Here is a 14,494-nt window from a genome sequence, read left to right as displayed (position 1 = left end):
CCGTGCGTATACTTACTGAAATAGGCTTAGCGTTACCGGATTATCTATGTTCCGGCCGGCGCGGCAACCTTCCTTAGAACCTATCCATGCCCGCATTCTCAACCTTCGCCCGCAACAGCCACCCACCTACCTAACTACCGACCCTCGCCTACAACAGCTATTGGGGCGTTGATAGACTTATTGGCGATAAGATCTTAATGAATTCTCCGGATTTGCTTAGTAATTTGATAGTGAAAACTGGAGAATAGGTTGCGCTCCCGGCGGGGGGGTGTCAATAATTGGCGGTGGGGGTGTCAAATTTTAGAAATGGGGGTGTCAAATTTGTAGGCACCTAACTCAATGGTATCGTGCTACGTCAATTTCTTTTTTTCGTGGTACAGCGCCTCTTCGTTCAAATCTTCAGCAATTTCAAAACTCTACGAATTCAATCCACCCGTTCTCGCTCATTCGTTTTAGACCAGTCGCAAATCTGTTGTCCCATTTTCTTCCGAACGCATCTAAGAATCCCCGGCCCCGCGCGCTCCGCAAATCAGCTGAAGAAGAACGAATTTCCTTGAGCATCTTTCCGAGTGCCCTTGCTGTAATCCTTGTTCGGGTCGAATTCTTCCCATATACTCGCCGGGAAAATATGCTTGTTGCGCTCGTACCAACGTCGATCTACAACCTTAGTAAGTGTCGAATCGTCGTTATATCCTTCGAGCGAGACATCTTCCTCGGTAATACGCTGATCCTTCTTCTTTTCCAACCGTTCCAAAGGGTTGAAGTTTGCGGGATCAATGTCCTCGTCTTTGGATGGGAGAGGCGTTGCAGAGGTGGGCTCTGGCGAGTGTCCAAAGATGGGGCCGTCGAATCCAATGGTCTTGTTGACCATGAAGTAGTAAAAGTCGTAGTGCTGGAACCGTCAGTACACCTGTGCATGCGAGGTGCTTTGAGACTTACATGAGGAATGATGATCTCTCCGCGGACCAGCATAAGATCGTCGACGCCGACGCGAGCCCACTCTCTTTTGCTCTTGTCACCACCAACACCAAGCTCAGCACCCGCTTTCCTCGCTCTGTCGAGGAATAGCCAGACATGCTCGCCCTTCTTGATTTTGCACCTCCCGCCCGGAATATTGGTGCCGTCGTAGAAGACGAAGGGGATGACAAAGTCCGTCGCCTTGACCGACTCCTGCATGATCAAAAACTCCTTCCGCAGCTGCTCCCTCTGCTGCGCCTCCCGCAGCAGTGCTGACTTGGTCATGACCTTCGGCTTGAACGACACCTTGTTGTTCGCGCCGAGCTTCTTCTTGGATACGGTGGTGGCATCCTTGTCCTTATCTGACGCGCCGTTTTCATCCGGTGTTCCATCCCGCGGCGTCGCGGCCGCCGACGCGTCTTCCTCCTCGTCGTCTAGCCCGAACGACAGCTTCCCCTTCGCGACCTTCTTCTTCTTCTTTGCGGGCCGCGGCGTCGATCCTCTGTACTTTGACAATTAGCTCGGCGTCCTGGGAAAAGGACTCCTACAGCGTAGCAGGCGCGCAGGCGGGTGGGGGCCATTGGAACTTACCCGTCTGCAGGTGTGCTTGCGCCTGATGTCGAACCGCCCCGGGCTTGTTCCTGTCTCTCGCGGTCCTTCAGGTCGAGCGCCTCGGCGCGGCGCTTGCGGAAGTCGGAGAGGTGGACCAGGCCAACCGTCTGTGACTTGAGTAAGTCCTCGGCGGTCGATGCTTGCGATGTGAAGCGCGAGTTCGCGACCTCCAAGGCAGAGGCGGAAGAGGAGGCAGCAGGGTTTGGAGTGTTGCTCCGCGAGGCATCCGCAGAGGAGGGGTTCGAGGGATCCATGGCGGGGTCCGGGAGGAATAAGGGTAGGGCGGAGGAGAGGTTGGGTGGGTGGACGACGAAGGTGAGGCGGAGGAGAGATGCGATTTGAAGAAACAGGGCCGATGCGGGAAGCGTAAGGCTGGCACACCGACGGCGGGGATCGGCAGCGGCACGGATGGGGCTTAGTGCTGTGCGTCAGGCACCACACTTAAATCTGACTTCACTGCTGTCGCTTCTCCATCCTGCACCTAGCGTGGTGGGATCTTTATGGATCGCCATCTGTGGTTGCTTGAAAGATGTAGGAGCCTGACTCTCTCCGTTGTTTCAATTACGACTGTTGAAATGGAAGTTTTACCGGCAATATCGTCGGGCGGGATTCCGGCGTCACGGTTGCCGACTGCGTACCTTCTCTTTTTGAGCTCTTGCCCTTCTTCTTACTTAACAATTCAAACTCAGCTTGAGCTTCTCTCTTCTGACTCTAGAAAATACGCCTCCGCATCCCACATCTGTCGCCATGGATTTCACACTTCGGTGCAACTCTCTCAAATGCCGCACGCTGCTCAGTGATAGAGCAGTCGTCACTACATGCAGGTAAGCCCTTCAGCTCCGACAGAATCCCCGGTCTAATCATGTACAGTCACATCTTCTGCATAGCGTGCTCTAGCAACCTCGGTCTTTCCAAAATGGACAGCGCTGTCCGCGTCTGCCCTGCCTGCGATACTCCGTTACGGAACCCAGATGACGCTGTCGAGACTTGCCTGGATCCTACTGAAGACTACAAGACCAGCGTTCTCAGTGGCTTGAGTCCTACGATAGTGATGGAGTGCGCTGGAAGGGCTTTGGCGTTCTACAGCTACCAGACCACTCAAGAGGTGTCAGTGATGACGGCCGTTTGCCAAATTTCGCTAACCCCGGGATCAGCATGTATCAGGAATACCTCGCAAAGAGCCTCACCGAGAAGTATGCTATGCTCAACTCGCAAATGGACAAGGTTGTTCATGATGCCAACACCGAGATTGCCGGTCTGCGTGACAAGCTCCAAGGTAGGTTCGCCCACAACCAAGCGTCGCGGCCATACTAACCAAGGCAGCGGCGCAACAAGAGCAGCGACGACTTGACGATGAAATGCACAAGATGGCAGATGCATACCGGGAGAAGGCCAAGACTCAAGCACACCTCCACAAGGTCTACACTCAGCTCAAGGCCCAGGTTCTTGCCGGTCAGGTTGCTTCTGCAGCATCCGATGATGCTGAGGCAACCCTGCAGTCAGCCACCGGAGACCGCTTCATTGACAGAATCACTGGCACGGCTGCAGGACACCCCAGGTTACCTCATAATACCAACGCTGCGCGACTCGGCACCCGGAACAGGAGTCTTGGTTCCATCGGTCCCGGCGACGGCTTCCGCGGTGCCCAAGTACTCAACGGCCGTCTGTTCAGTGCTCGTAAGTGTTGTAGCTATGACGCATTCGTACTTCTAACTCCTCCTTAGACAATGCTCCACCCAATGGTACGCCGTCGCATCGCACTCGTCTTGGCGAACCAAGTGGCCAAATTTACCACCCCGCCGGTCGTGGCGCCGGACAAGGCACGCCGGTGGCGCGGCAACCTCTCAACAACTTGAACATGAATGCGTTCCCTGGAACCGGTGCTAACGGATATGGACTGAGCGCAGGCATGCGGGCGGGCAAGCAGGCTTACCCTGGAGCTGGTCCCCGTGGGGGGTTCGACGGTCGATTCCCAGGGCGTGATGCTCGCTGACATGAGGCTCGGTGGGCTGCGATTTCTTGGCCCACGAAAGTTGCGTCCAAGTAGTTTGTGGCCTGTAATTGGAGATCAGAAGGCGAGCCAGTGCGGTTTCACGTTCAATAGAGAAAACCCACAAAGATCTGATCGAGCTGAAGCGATGTTGAGACCGGCGCCAACGTCGAAGTAGGGCCCTCGATTTGTGCAACGGGCGAAAGTTCTTGCTTCGGATTGTCCGGACCCTTCTCGTGCTGCGTGGCGACAGAAGGCTGGTTGCTCGGTACGATGCTGGTGTTGCCGCCATTCACGAGATCCAGGTGTACTGTGTGCAGAGTTGACTGGCTCCTGACTGGCGGAATCTCTCGCTTCTGGCCCTCGCACTCCGACTGGGGCGGGCGGGTTGAAAACGATGTCGAGCAAAAGGCCAAAAAAGAAAAAGAAAAATGAAGAATATCACCGCCCGGGGATTGAACCCAGGACCCTCCTCCGACCGCTACCAACCCGATACAGGCTATGCCCAGGCCTTATTTGATACGTCAGAAGCCGCTCTACCAACTGAGCTAGCGGTGATGAAAGGGAAGAAGGTTTCGCGGACTTATATAGTGACAGGGCCTTTACTGCGGAAACGCGTCACTTGCCCATACTTCACCGAGTGCAAAATGGACTCGGACAAGGACTTTACCATTACCTACAGTCAGGTTACCATCGTCAGCTGCATCGTGCGGTACAGCCGGTGGCAGCTGAGACGGGTCCGTCGCGGCGGTCGCGGCTGGGACGGACCAGATGGAGTTTTACGGCGGAAGAACGACCAGCATCGCCGCAAGCTAACCCAGTGCGGCTTGGCCTTCACGGAAAGTAGGTGGGTCGGTTCCTACCTCTTGCCGAAGATCCTCAGAATTTGGTCCGTCCGCCGTCTTCTGGGTGTTTCTACAATGGGTTTCTTGGATCTCCCAGGCGCAATCAAGCCTTTGGCGATATCAGCTCAACGGCTGCGCATTCGCACTCATGGAGTACCGCGCCTGCCACATCTATATTCGCGTATTGGCTCCAACAGCCCACGTAAGCGAGCTTGAATCTTCTACGGCTCGCCTTGATGCGTGTTGGTTCGATCTCTGAGTAAGAGCTCACTGGCGTAGCACCATGACTGGCCGCACTGCCTACTTAATGCTCAATGAGGGTAAAACATTCATCGAGTGGGTGACGCAGGATCCCGCTAGCGCAGCTGTTTATCCCCGCCACGTGACCGGGCTTTTGCGCGCGCGCAGGGTACAAATTGACCGCTGTGTCATTTGCCTCTCCTCCGCGCAACCCCACTCACGCGACAAGGACAACGGCGACCACCTCAATCGCGGAGGCTGACGGACTCAACCATGCCTAAAACGTAAGTACTTCTGCACCACCTGAGTGCAGAAGAGTGCTGACATTGTTGTCAGGCGGCGTGAGCGCCGCGCGGCGAGACAGCCCGCCTCACCTGCGAACCCAGCCGACTCAGCTCCGACCTCGAAAAATGGGAAGGCCACAGTGGAGCACAGCTTGAATTTGTATTTATGAAGAGTTCGTCCAGGTGACCGTAGCAGGTGACAACCTCAGGATCGACGGCGAAACTATCACTGTCCTCGTTGGTTCCCAGCGCAAGCCTTTCCTCGTCCATCGCAGCCTCATTTGTCACTACTCACCTTTCTTCCGCGCCGCATGCGACGGCCCGTGGGCAGATAGTGAGGGCATAGTTCTGCTTCGAGAAGTTTCGTCCGGTATCTTCGACATCTACTTCAAGTGGCTCTACTCCGACAAACTCGCCTTGGATGACTCCAATCTGGGTGAGATGATGTGCCGAGTCATCAATGCATACATCCTTGGAGAACAATTGCTCGATTGTTGCTTCAGAAACGTTCTCATGGACATACTTCTATCAATGCAAGACTGCGCCCTCCTCGTCGGCGGGTCCAACGTCGATCTGATATACATGTTTACGACGGAGCTGTCACCAATGCGGAAACTCGCGGTCGACTGGTTCATTTGGCTACATCACAATGGGAATTATCACTGTCAGGTTGGCCTTTGGACTCCTACCTATCTTCCCCTCCCTCTCGAGTTCCTTCACAATGTGGTTGATGCGTGTATTGAGCGCCGTCAACCTAACAACTTCTCGAAGCCCGTTCAAGCTCCTTGGGATAAGGATCCATGCGATTACCATTCACACCAGGATGGCCAGAAGTGCAACCTCAACAATACGGCTGAGCTTCGCTAGTTGGCAAGACATGGTACAAGTCACGGGTTGCAGCAGTTTTTGGGGAATATGCATCGGCACGGTGGCTTGCAACAAGCTCTCCACCTTCAAGTCTATTCACACAGACCACAGCATCTTGCACGTGTGATTTGAACACACATTCAACTGCTAGTATTTGAATTCAATAGTCTATATGTGCGTTAAAACTTTACTTCAATGACTTCTGCAGGCACCCGAATGGACAAGGCACCCAAGTTTCACAAAGGTGCAATGCAGCAGCACACTGTCTGACGCTTACAAAGAGATCCTTTTTCTATGTTTGAAGCGACATATGCAGCGGTGCTGTTTACAAGTTGTCATGGGTGCCTCATGATTTACAGTGAAGCAAACAACGCAGAAGACTAACACACATGGGGCATCCACCACCTACCGGGGAACAGTCTCCTCCGTGCTCACTTCAACTCTACACACCTCAAACATTTTACACCCATCAACGACTTTCACCACAAAATTCCCGCACAAAATTCTGGCACAAAATGGCACAGCCATACAACTTCGACGGCCACCACAACGCGCGTGTCCAGCGTGCCTCTCTGTACGACTTTTCATGTCTTGCAAACGGACTTCACACTGACACAAACACCACCAGTATTACCGGAGAAACCATCACTGTCATTATCGGCAGCGGCAGCAGCAGCAGTAACGGCGGCGCAGAAGAAGAAGACGAAGCTGGGCGTTCTTTCACCATCCACCGCGCCCTCATCTGCGCCTTCTCGCCCTTCTTTGCAGCCGCCTGCCGCGGCCCATGGAAAGAGAGCCGCTCCGGCATCATCAAGCTCCCCGACGCAGACCCCGTCACATTCGACCTGTACGTAAAATGGCTCTACACCGGCGAGCTGGTCGACCACTGGCGCACCGCATCTAGCGACAATGAGCAAGTGACGGACGCAACCTCCGCCGCCGCTAACGACGGCCTCGATGATCATGACCAAGAATCGGGAGGAAGAGACATCGCCGTCGCCCCCGACTCCGTTCACACGGCCTACACCGTCTTCGTGCATGCTTACATCCTCGGTGACGCGCTCCTCGACAGCGCCTTCAAAAACGCCGCCGTCGATGCCCTCATTAAGCGCGTGCACGAAACTAACTGCTACCCGTGCGCGTTGGCCGCGCTCATCTACACGAACACGTCCGGCTCTGCGTCGCCGCTACGGCGACTGTTGGTGGACTTCTACGCATATGCTTACAAGCGCGAGTGGTTTGTCGGGGGCGATCGCTCGCTGGATATGGAGGACGGGCCGAGGGAGTTCTTTCGCGACGTGTTGGTTAAGGTGGTGAAAGTTAAGGAGATCGAAGAGCCGGATGAATTTCCATGGATGCTAGATGCGTGTCAGTATCATGATCACCCTGATGGGGTGATTTGTGATGGAGGTGCAACGTCGATGGCAGTGGTGAAGGGAGGTGTCCCAAGGGATGGGACAGACGGGTCTACCGTGTGAGCCAGCTGAGGGAAAGGCTGGGCTATTAGCAAAGGATCTAGTTCATTGATCAATTGCAAGGAGTGGGCGCCTTTGGTAAAATTGATTGGTCGCCCCGCGGGGGTGCCTGCCCGCCCAAAAGTGAGCGCCGCGCGCCGCGACTTCCCAGTCCAGCAGGCGGGAACAACCTCGAGCCGGGGCACACAAAATGCGCCCGCCACCTGTTTCTTTCTCAAACTCTTCTCTAGCAAACTCCGCCGTCAGTCTCGTTTCCTGCGCTGACGTACTTCACCGGACGCCGCATTCCGGATTCGCATCGGTCCGCCACACGAAAGATACTGTGGGAACTTCACTTGCCAACTACTCGGAAAGTGTGAAAATCGGAAGCCGCTTGTCTCAGCGCCAGCCAGCAGCAATGGCCACGCCACAGTCCAGCGCGCCTACGGAGCAGAAGCTCACGCGTTCCAGCATCAAGTACGTCACGCGCGTGCCGTCCACCTCCCCCATCGACCACCCTATACCACCCTATACAATAACCAACACTGACACTTGCGCGCGCTCGCCCCACCCGCAGCTTCCGCAGCGCCATCATGAACGTCTACATCAGCAACATCACGGAGCCGTTCATCCTACACCGCGACCTACTCACCGCCACCTCCCGCCTCTTCGCCCGCTACCGCGACGAGTTTGTCATCACGCTGCCGGACGAGAACCCCGCACTTTTCGAGGTCTACGCGGAGTGGATCTACGGCGGCCGCGGGCTGGCGGTCCTGCACAACCTGCGCGCGCACGAGACGGTCCCGCGGGCCGACGGGTCGGGGCTGGTGGACCAGCCGGGCGCCGAGCATCTCTTCCACCTGTACTGCCTGGGTGAGAGGCTGCGCGACGTGACGTTCAAGAACGCGGTGGTGGATGCGTACGTGGACATGTTGATGAAGGAGGGCAATTGCCCGACGCACTTCGCCAAGTGGATCTACGAGACGCTGCCGGTGGGCAACGCGTTTGCGCGGCTGTACGTGGACGTGTGGTGCTGGAATTCGGATGAGAGCTGGTTCGAGGATTTGGAGGAGAGGGACGATCCGAATGCGGCGCCCGGAGCTTTCTGGCTGGATGTCGTGAAGAAGAAGACGCAGCTGGGCAAGAAGGTGTATGATGCGAGGATGAGGGCGCCGTGGGTGGCGGATCGCACGCAGTACTACGAAGTGGAGGAGGAAGCACCTAAGGATGGAGGAGACAAGCAGGGGCAGGCGTTGTTCCAGGACAATAATGGTATCAGTGTCCTGGTCAAGCGGGAGCCGGAGGGATCTTGAAGGAAGTTTGTGATGGGCGCGGTGCGCTTCTCTTTCGGATCTCTGTACTGATGGCGAGACTGTCTTACACTGGAAATTTCGAGATTGTTCAAGGCGCGAACAGTATGATCGAGGTGTACCTGCCAGCATAGCGTTTTTACTGAGTGGGATGTAGAACAACGTATCACATATACTTCGAATCATGGAGGTGACGTGTCCATTTAAAGCTTACTTTTCGCACTTGTCTCGTGTTGAGCCCCTCAGTTGATTATTTCCCGCTGACAAAAGACAGTAAAGTCGACATTCAGGTGAGGCGGGAAAGCACGGTCACGTCATTGGTGCTCGGGCATCTGAGAAGACACCGGAGCTCGGGCTACCAGTTATTCCGCGAAGGTTCATAGGTAGGTAGGTACTAAACCCTCACCTGTCCTGCTACTGACTCTTTCTTCTCCTCACCACCGGTCCACTTCAGCTTCAAGACACTCTCGCCACCAGAGCTGGGCTGCCGCTGCGTGCGACCTCGTCAAGATGGCTCCGAGGTATATTGCGCCTTTGCCTCTCTGCACTGAAGTGACGCTGACACTACCGTACAGAACGCCTACCAAGGCAGCGGAGCCTACGTCCAAGAAACCACCCGACAAAGCGTCTGAGAGCAAGGTCTGCAAGAAGCCGCATCAAGTCTCTGGGTGCGCCACTGCTCTCCCAGCCTAACCACCCACTACAGGGACTGATGTAATCGAACAGAGTCTTAAGCGACATAATCCAAGTACGTGTCGGGGATCGTCAGCAGCTCTTCCAGGTTCACAAGAACATCTTATGCGCTTCGTCTCCATTCTTCCGCAAAGCCTGCAACGGTCCCTGGAAGGAGTCTCAGGATGGCCGGATTGAGCTTCCTGAGGATGACCCTAGAGCTTTTGAGGTCTACATCAAGTGGCTTTATTTCGGTATGATTGAGGTTTCTGTGGATGCGAACTTCCAGAACTATCTCGAAGTCTACAACGCCTACAAGCTTGGGGACAAGATCCTGGACGCTGCATTTAAGAATTCAGCCATTGATCATATAATTGGTATGGCCGTTAGGGGTAAAGTTTTTCCCGCCAGCCTCGGCAGAAAGATCTACGCAGAATTGCCCGCATCATCTTGCCTCCGTCGGCTCTATACGGATTTCTGGGCGTGGGTCGGCGCCTCTCATTGGTTTGACAAGAGGTTTGGCACGGGTCGACTATTACCGACAGAAATTCTCGTCGACATAATACGAAAGTTGATGGATACAGGAGACAAGAGGTACCGCCTTCAGGAAGAGCGTCCCTGGATCGCTGATCCATGTCAGTACCATGAGCATCCTGAAGGCACGCCAAAGTGCTCCAAACAGCCGAACAAGTAGTCCACTTGAGCTAGGCGGTGGTTATCTAGCCGCATGATGGATATCAACAACCAATGGTAACAACAACCAATGGTTTCAAGGCATCGGACCTTGTGGTGTGCAGAGCGAGTGAGAGTCTCGGTTGCAAGACTGTGATTTTGCTTTTTGATTCAAGTTTTGGATTTTTATAGAATCTCAAAGCTCATTAGGTGAACCACCTGGAGATATGAAAATAAAATTGCGAGTGACACAGGAACCCGTGCCAGAAAGTGGCCGAGTAGTGGACACTGGTCATGTCGATGTGTTTGACCTCGAGACCAGAACCTTTAAGGCAGTTGACCAGTGACGATAAAGACAATAGAAGTGGGAGAATTTTCATCGGCAAGACATGTTTGTTCAAGATCAGATCTTCGTGCTGTCAGCCCGCTGGTTTCCGTTGACGATATCTCGCATGAGATGATGTTACTATTTCGTATTTAATGGGTGCGGCCCATCTCACCTATATGGCGGATGCGCACGTGCACTTGAAATTAGAGAGCCGCGGAGGACGATGCCAAGAATAGGCCTGGGTGTACATGCTTGGCCTGAGGGTGTGCTATGCTTGTTTGGCATTTGTTATTCTTATACAAACTCTATGAGCATCGGAAGGGTTTGCCATAAATATCTCAGCAAACTCGTATCCAAACCCAATCCTTCTCAGACTGCGTTTGTGAGTGAAACAACTGGTGGCAAAATAATGGAACCCGCTCGCATCTGGCACCGCGGAGATATTGCACCACGCCTGCGTATGTATTCGAATCCATAGTCCTTACGAAAATGCGAGCGTTGAATGCGCGCAAATGCGTCTACGTACTGGATTGCACTACCCACGAGAGAAGGATGTAGCGTCGTGCGTGGAGCGCAGAAGCCTCAAAGTGAGAGCGGATGCGACGCCCAATCGGGACAAGCGCGCTTTGGCTCCTTCCCTCTCCGCATTTAAGCGTGCTCACCTCTTTCTTTCGCTCCCTCTTGATCTTCTTCTCCTCCTCTTCACCACCGTCACCACCTTCAACCCGGCGCTGGTCCGCTCGCCACCAAAGCCATGACGGAAGAGTAAGTCTACAACCTCACGACAACTTCGCAAACACCACAGCTCACTCTGGTTTGTTTGCAGCAGCTGCCCCACCGCGAAGAGGACTCCGACAAACGGCGTGAAGAAGCGGTCTGCTCTCATTCCCACCACCTTCAAGAGCGGAATTATCGAAGTCGTCGTCGGCAAAAAGCAGCAAAAGTACGACATCCACAAGGACCTCCTCTGCTCCTCTTCGCCGTTCTTCCGTAAGGCCTGTAACGGCAACTGGAAGGAAGCGCGCGAGCGCCGTGTCGAGTTACCAGAGGACACCCCGGAGTGCTTCGACGTCTATGTCCAGTGGCTTTACTCTGACCAATTGCTCTTGAAGCATGAGGATGAGAAGAACGACAACCCGAAACTTGACTCGGACTTGTTCCTTGGGGTCTATCTGCTCGGCAACAAGCTGCTAGATCGGAAGTTCAAAGAAGCCTGCGTGGATATCGCATTCCAGTTCTTCGATCTCGACAACTACCCTCAGGACTGGGTTATGAGTGCCGACCACGCGAAAACACTATACAGTGCTCTTCCATCTTCCGATCCATATCGCCGCCTGTACGTGAAACTCTGGGCGTACTGCTCGCTACCATCTTGGTTTGACCCAGAAGACAACGCAGATGCAAGAGAAGCACCGATGGAGTTTTTCCGGGACGTAGCCAAGTCAATAACCGAGCTTGCCATCAAGTACACCGATCACGATAAGTTCGCAGGGTGCAAGCCTAAGCGTTCGGATTTCTACGAAGAATCAAAAGACACGACGGCCAAGGAACAGAATGCCTGAGTCGACCAAGCTACAACTCTATCACGGCCGGCCGAAAATTTCAGACCTACGAAGAAGCCAACTCCCGGGAGATTTTCAGCAAACATCCAAATGATCTTCCAATAAAAGAAAGGAATCGGCCATGGAACTGCAAAGATCGACCACAATGGCGATTACTCTATCTTTACCTGGCTGGGAAAAGGTACTTGGAATTCATTGGGACTTGTGCGGTTGCGATTGGAGTAAGGCCCGGCGAGCACAAAAGACAGATTTGATTTACAATTCACGGGTCATGCGTATCTGGGATGATTCGGGGAGGGAAAAGTTAGTTTTGGCATTAGCTTAGGCACAATATGGCTTCTGACACATTTAATATCCACGATGCATTCATTTGACACCACATTCATATCCACAACACCCACTCCCTCAAACCGGCTTCCTTCCAGTCCTACGACCCACCGCCCCCCGACCACCACCACCACCACCTCCCTTCTTCCCGGAAATCTTCTCTACGTCCTCCGCCCTCTTCTTCCCCATCCTCGCCACCTCCCTCTTCTTCCTCCTCTCCTCTCTCTCCACCACAGCCAACGCCGCCTCCTTATCCACAATCCCCTGCATGCGCTCAACCAACGCCTCCATCTCCCTCTTCTGCGCCCCCAACTGCGCCGAAATAATCCTCACCATCCTCGCCGGCTCATCCTCCCACAACGCCTCCTCCCCCTCCTCCCCTCCCTCGTCCTCTCCACTCTTCCCACTCTCCTCCCTCGCCACCCCAACCAACCTATCCCACACGTCCTCGCCCCTCGCCAGCACGGCGCGATAGTCCTGGGCCTCCTTGCGCAGGTCCAGCCGGCGCTGGCGCTGCTTGATCTTGTCCGTCAGCACGCGCGACAGGCTGCGCGGCTGCGGCCGGCCCAGGCGCAGCATGGGGAACAGGTTGGCCGAGACGAGCTGCGGCACGCGGCGCACGCCGGTGCCGCCGAGGGCGCTGGCCGGGCGGGGGCGCGTCGCGAGCACGCGGTCGGCGGGCGGCGGGCAGGCTTCGGGGGAGGGGGAGAGGCGGGTGGGTCCGCTGCGGCGGGGGGTGTCGGGGGAGCGGGTGAGGTGCTCGGGGGCGGTGGCGAGGAGGTTGGCTAAGAGGGCCGTTGTTGCTGAGGCTGTTTCGTTGGCATTGGCGTCGGCGTTGTCGGCGTTTGCGGCGGTGGTGGTGGAGGATGCTTTGTCCAGCGTGTCGAGCAGCTCGTAGCCGGCCGTGAAGCTCAGCTTGAGGAGGCGCGCCGAGTGCACGTGGCGGTTGCGCCGGAACTTGTTGCGGATGACGTTGCGCAGCGCGGCGCGCTGGTCGTCAGCCAGCGGGAGCGAGGGCGTGGCCGCCGGCGAGCATTGCGTGAGGAGGGCGCGGTAGAGCGCGATCGCTGGGTATCCGTGTTAGTTTTTTTTTTTTTTTTTTTGTGTAAGGAAAAGTAATTTTAAGGGACTGGGAGAGATGAACACGCTTACCAGCTATGCGATGTGCTCCGGAGCGCGCGGGAACCACAAAGGCCGGCATGCATGTGTTGGTCTGGCCATGTGTGCCTTGGACTTGGTTTTGTAGGTAGAGGTCGGAGGTTTTGGTCCGGCCGGGAATCGCGCGGTCACGTGGCTATGAGGTCATATGTGTTGCGGCCCCCAGTGAAAACAAAATCTGTTGCATCCTTCGGAGAGAATTCGCATCGGTGTGGAAGGTGAGCAACACAGACTTATAGTCAGGAATCAGTGGTGGTCAATTATTTGACTGACAAGCACCCAAGCCTAGTTCGAGCGCCGAAAGCCATAGGTATACTGTAATGTAATTGAATTCCACCTTATCTCGTTGCACATTCTCCGTCAAGCCCCAAAACTCCACGCCCATGCAGTGGGTTCGTTCATGAAAAGACATTGAAGAGTTCCAGTGGCCGCACCGAACCGGAGGCTGCATCCCTTCCAAATGTAACGCGCCGTTCCAACACAAGGAGGCCTGAGCTGCGCATCGTTTCGGATCATGCTGTTGTAGCAGCCGTCTAATAGCTGGAGCCCTCCGGGGGCTGGGGCAGCTTCTTGTGCTGCGGTAGAGCCATGTACCTGACGCATCATTCTTAGCAAGCGCTCGATACAACGGGGATCCGGTTCCTCTTACCTCCTCAGCTCGATGAGAATCGTCTCCATGGTGAAGTCCCGCTTCCACTGCATCAAGCAAGGGAGCTTGGAGGGGTCGACCTGCAATCATCCTTCCTTTAGCCAATCTGTTGCTCCTCTCTCCAAAGTATGATGCGCCCGTACCTTGCCGTTGCTCTGGTTCACGCAGGGCACGTTGATCTTGGACACAAAGGTCACCTCGGGCGGGACGTCGGGGTACTGCTCGCCGCAGTGGATCTTGACGCTGTATATGCGGTTCTCGTGCACGCTCTGTGGATCACGTCTTAGCTTTGGCAAGCACCGGAAAGCAGGGCTGCGGAGGCGGAGGGACGCACGTGGGGAGGGCCAAGAATGGTGCCGTTCCAGTTGGACATGAGCAGGTCGTCGCCATTCTCCAGACCGTAGGAGCAGGCCTCAGCACCGAGGCCCTTCTCGCCCTTCTCCAGCTCTTCCAGCAGGCGGAAGTTGCGCGGCACTTTGGCGCCCATGGTGTGCGGCGGGGTAAGGCGGGAGTTTGAGAGGCGGAGGAGCGGTCGGCAGAGGCGGGAGGGCGAGCGGCGTGGGGACA

At 55.3% G+C, this 14,494-nt stretch overlaps 8 protein-coding genes across 8 annotated transcripts; 5 read left to right on the top strand and 3 right to left on the bottom strand.

The window, feature by feature from the left end:
- Positions 1-529: 529 nt before the first annotated feature.
- SLS55_004607 (uncharacterized protein) lies at positions 530-1,823 on the bottom strand (the record flags this gene model as incomplete). The annotated part of the gene is made up of 3 exons (XM_066776063.1): positions 530-892; positions 940-1,459; positions 1,549-1,823. The coding sequence occupies 3 exons, from the start codon at positions 1,821-1,823 to the stop codon at positions 530-532; spliced, it is 1,158 nt and encodes a 385-aa protein (XP_066633944.1).
- A 493-nt stretch (positions 1,824-2,316) lies between these two features.
- SLS55_004606 (uncharacterized protein) lies at positions 2,317-3,896 on the top strand (the record flags this gene model as incomplete). Its single annotated transcript, XM_066776062.1, has 7 exons — positions 2,317-2,393; positions 2,440-2,676; positions 2,724-2,845; positions 2,893-3,246; positions 3,294-3,311; positions 3,813-3,827; positions 3,880-3,896. The coding sequence occupies 7 exons, from the start codon at positions 2,317-2,319 to the stop codon at positions 3,894-3,896; spliced, it is 840 nt and encodes a 279-aa protein (XP_066633943.1).
- Positions 3,897-6,310: 2,414 nt separating this feature from the next.
- On the top strand, positions 6,311-7,273 carry SLS55_004605 (uncharacterized protein; the record flags this gene model as incomplete). Its single annotated transcript, XM_066776061.1, has 1 exon — positions 6,311-7,273. One exon carries the CDS (start codon positions 6,311-6,313, stop codon positions 7,271-7,273), a length of 963 nt encoding a protein of 320 aa, XP_066633942.1.
- A 394-nt stretch (positions 7,274-7,667) lies between these two features.
- SLS55_004604 (uncharacterized protein) lies at positions 7,668-8,562 on the top strand (the record flags this gene model as incomplete). Its single annotated transcript, XM_066776060.1, has 2 exons — positions 7,668-7,726; positions 7,827-8,562. The coding sequence occupies 2 exons, from the start codon at positions 7,668-7,670 to the stop codon at positions 8,560-8,562; spliced, it is 795 nt and encodes a 264-aa protein (XP_066633941.1).
- A 507-nt stretch (positions 8,563-9,069) lies between these two features.
- SLS55_004603 (uncharacterized protein) lies at positions 9,070-9,925 on the top strand (the record flags this gene model as incomplete). The annotated part of the gene is made up of 4 exons (XM_066776059.1): positions 9,070-9,080; positions 9,135-9,227; positions 9,286-9,623; positions 9,777-9,925. The coding sequence occupies 4 exons, from the start codon at positions 9,070-9,072 to the stop codon at positions 9,923-9,925; spliced, it is 591 nt and encodes a 196-aa protein (XP_066633940.1).
- Positions 9,926-10,985: 1,060 nt separating this feature from the next.
- On the top strand, positions 10,986-11,793 carry SLS55_004602 (uncharacterized protein; the record flags this gene model as incomplete). Its single annotated transcript, XM_066776058.1, has 2 exons — positions 10,986-10,996; positions 11,058-11,793. The coding sequence occupies 2 exons, from the start codon at positions 10,986-10,988 to the stop codon at positions 11,791-11,793; spliced, it is 747 nt and encodes a 248-aa protein (XP_066633939.1).
- Positions 11,794-12,198: 405 nt separating this feature from the next.
- Positions 12,199-13,321, bottom strand: SLS55_004601 (uncharacterized protein; the record flags this gene model as incomplete). The annotated part of the gene is made up of 2 exons (XM_066776057.1): positions 12,199-13,187; positions 13,273-13,321. The coding sequence occupies 2 exons, from the start codon at positions 13,319-13,321 to the stop codon at positions 12,199-12,201; spliced, it is 1,038 nt and encodes a 345-aa protein (XP_066633938.1).
- A 490-nt stretch (positions 13,322-13,811) lies between these two features.
- MMS2 (E2 ubiquitin-conjugating protein mms2) lies at positions 13,812-14,414 on the bottom strand (the record flags this gene model as incomplete). The annotated part of the gene is made up of 4 exons (XM_066776056.1): positions 13,812-13,872; positions 13,928-14,007; positions 14,071-14,196; positions 14,262-14,414. The coding sequence occupies 4 exons, from the start codon at positions 14,412-14,414 to the stop codon at positions 13,812-13,814; spliced, it is 420 nt and encodes a 139-aa protein (XP_066633937.1).
- Between the last annotated feature and the right edge of the window lie 80 nt (positions 14,415-14,494).

Source organism: Diplodia seriata (genome assembly GCF_021436955.1).
Source record: "Diplodia seriata strain FDS-637 chromosome Unknown scaffold_4, whole genome shotgun sequence".
Lineage (NCBI taxonomy): Eukaryota > Fungi > Ascomycota > Dothideomycetes > Botryosphaeriales > Botryosphaeriaceae > Diplodia > Diplodia seriata.
The sequence above is the reverse complement of the archived record's forward strand: the minus strand, read 5'-3'. Positions and strand labels throughout refer to the sequence as shown.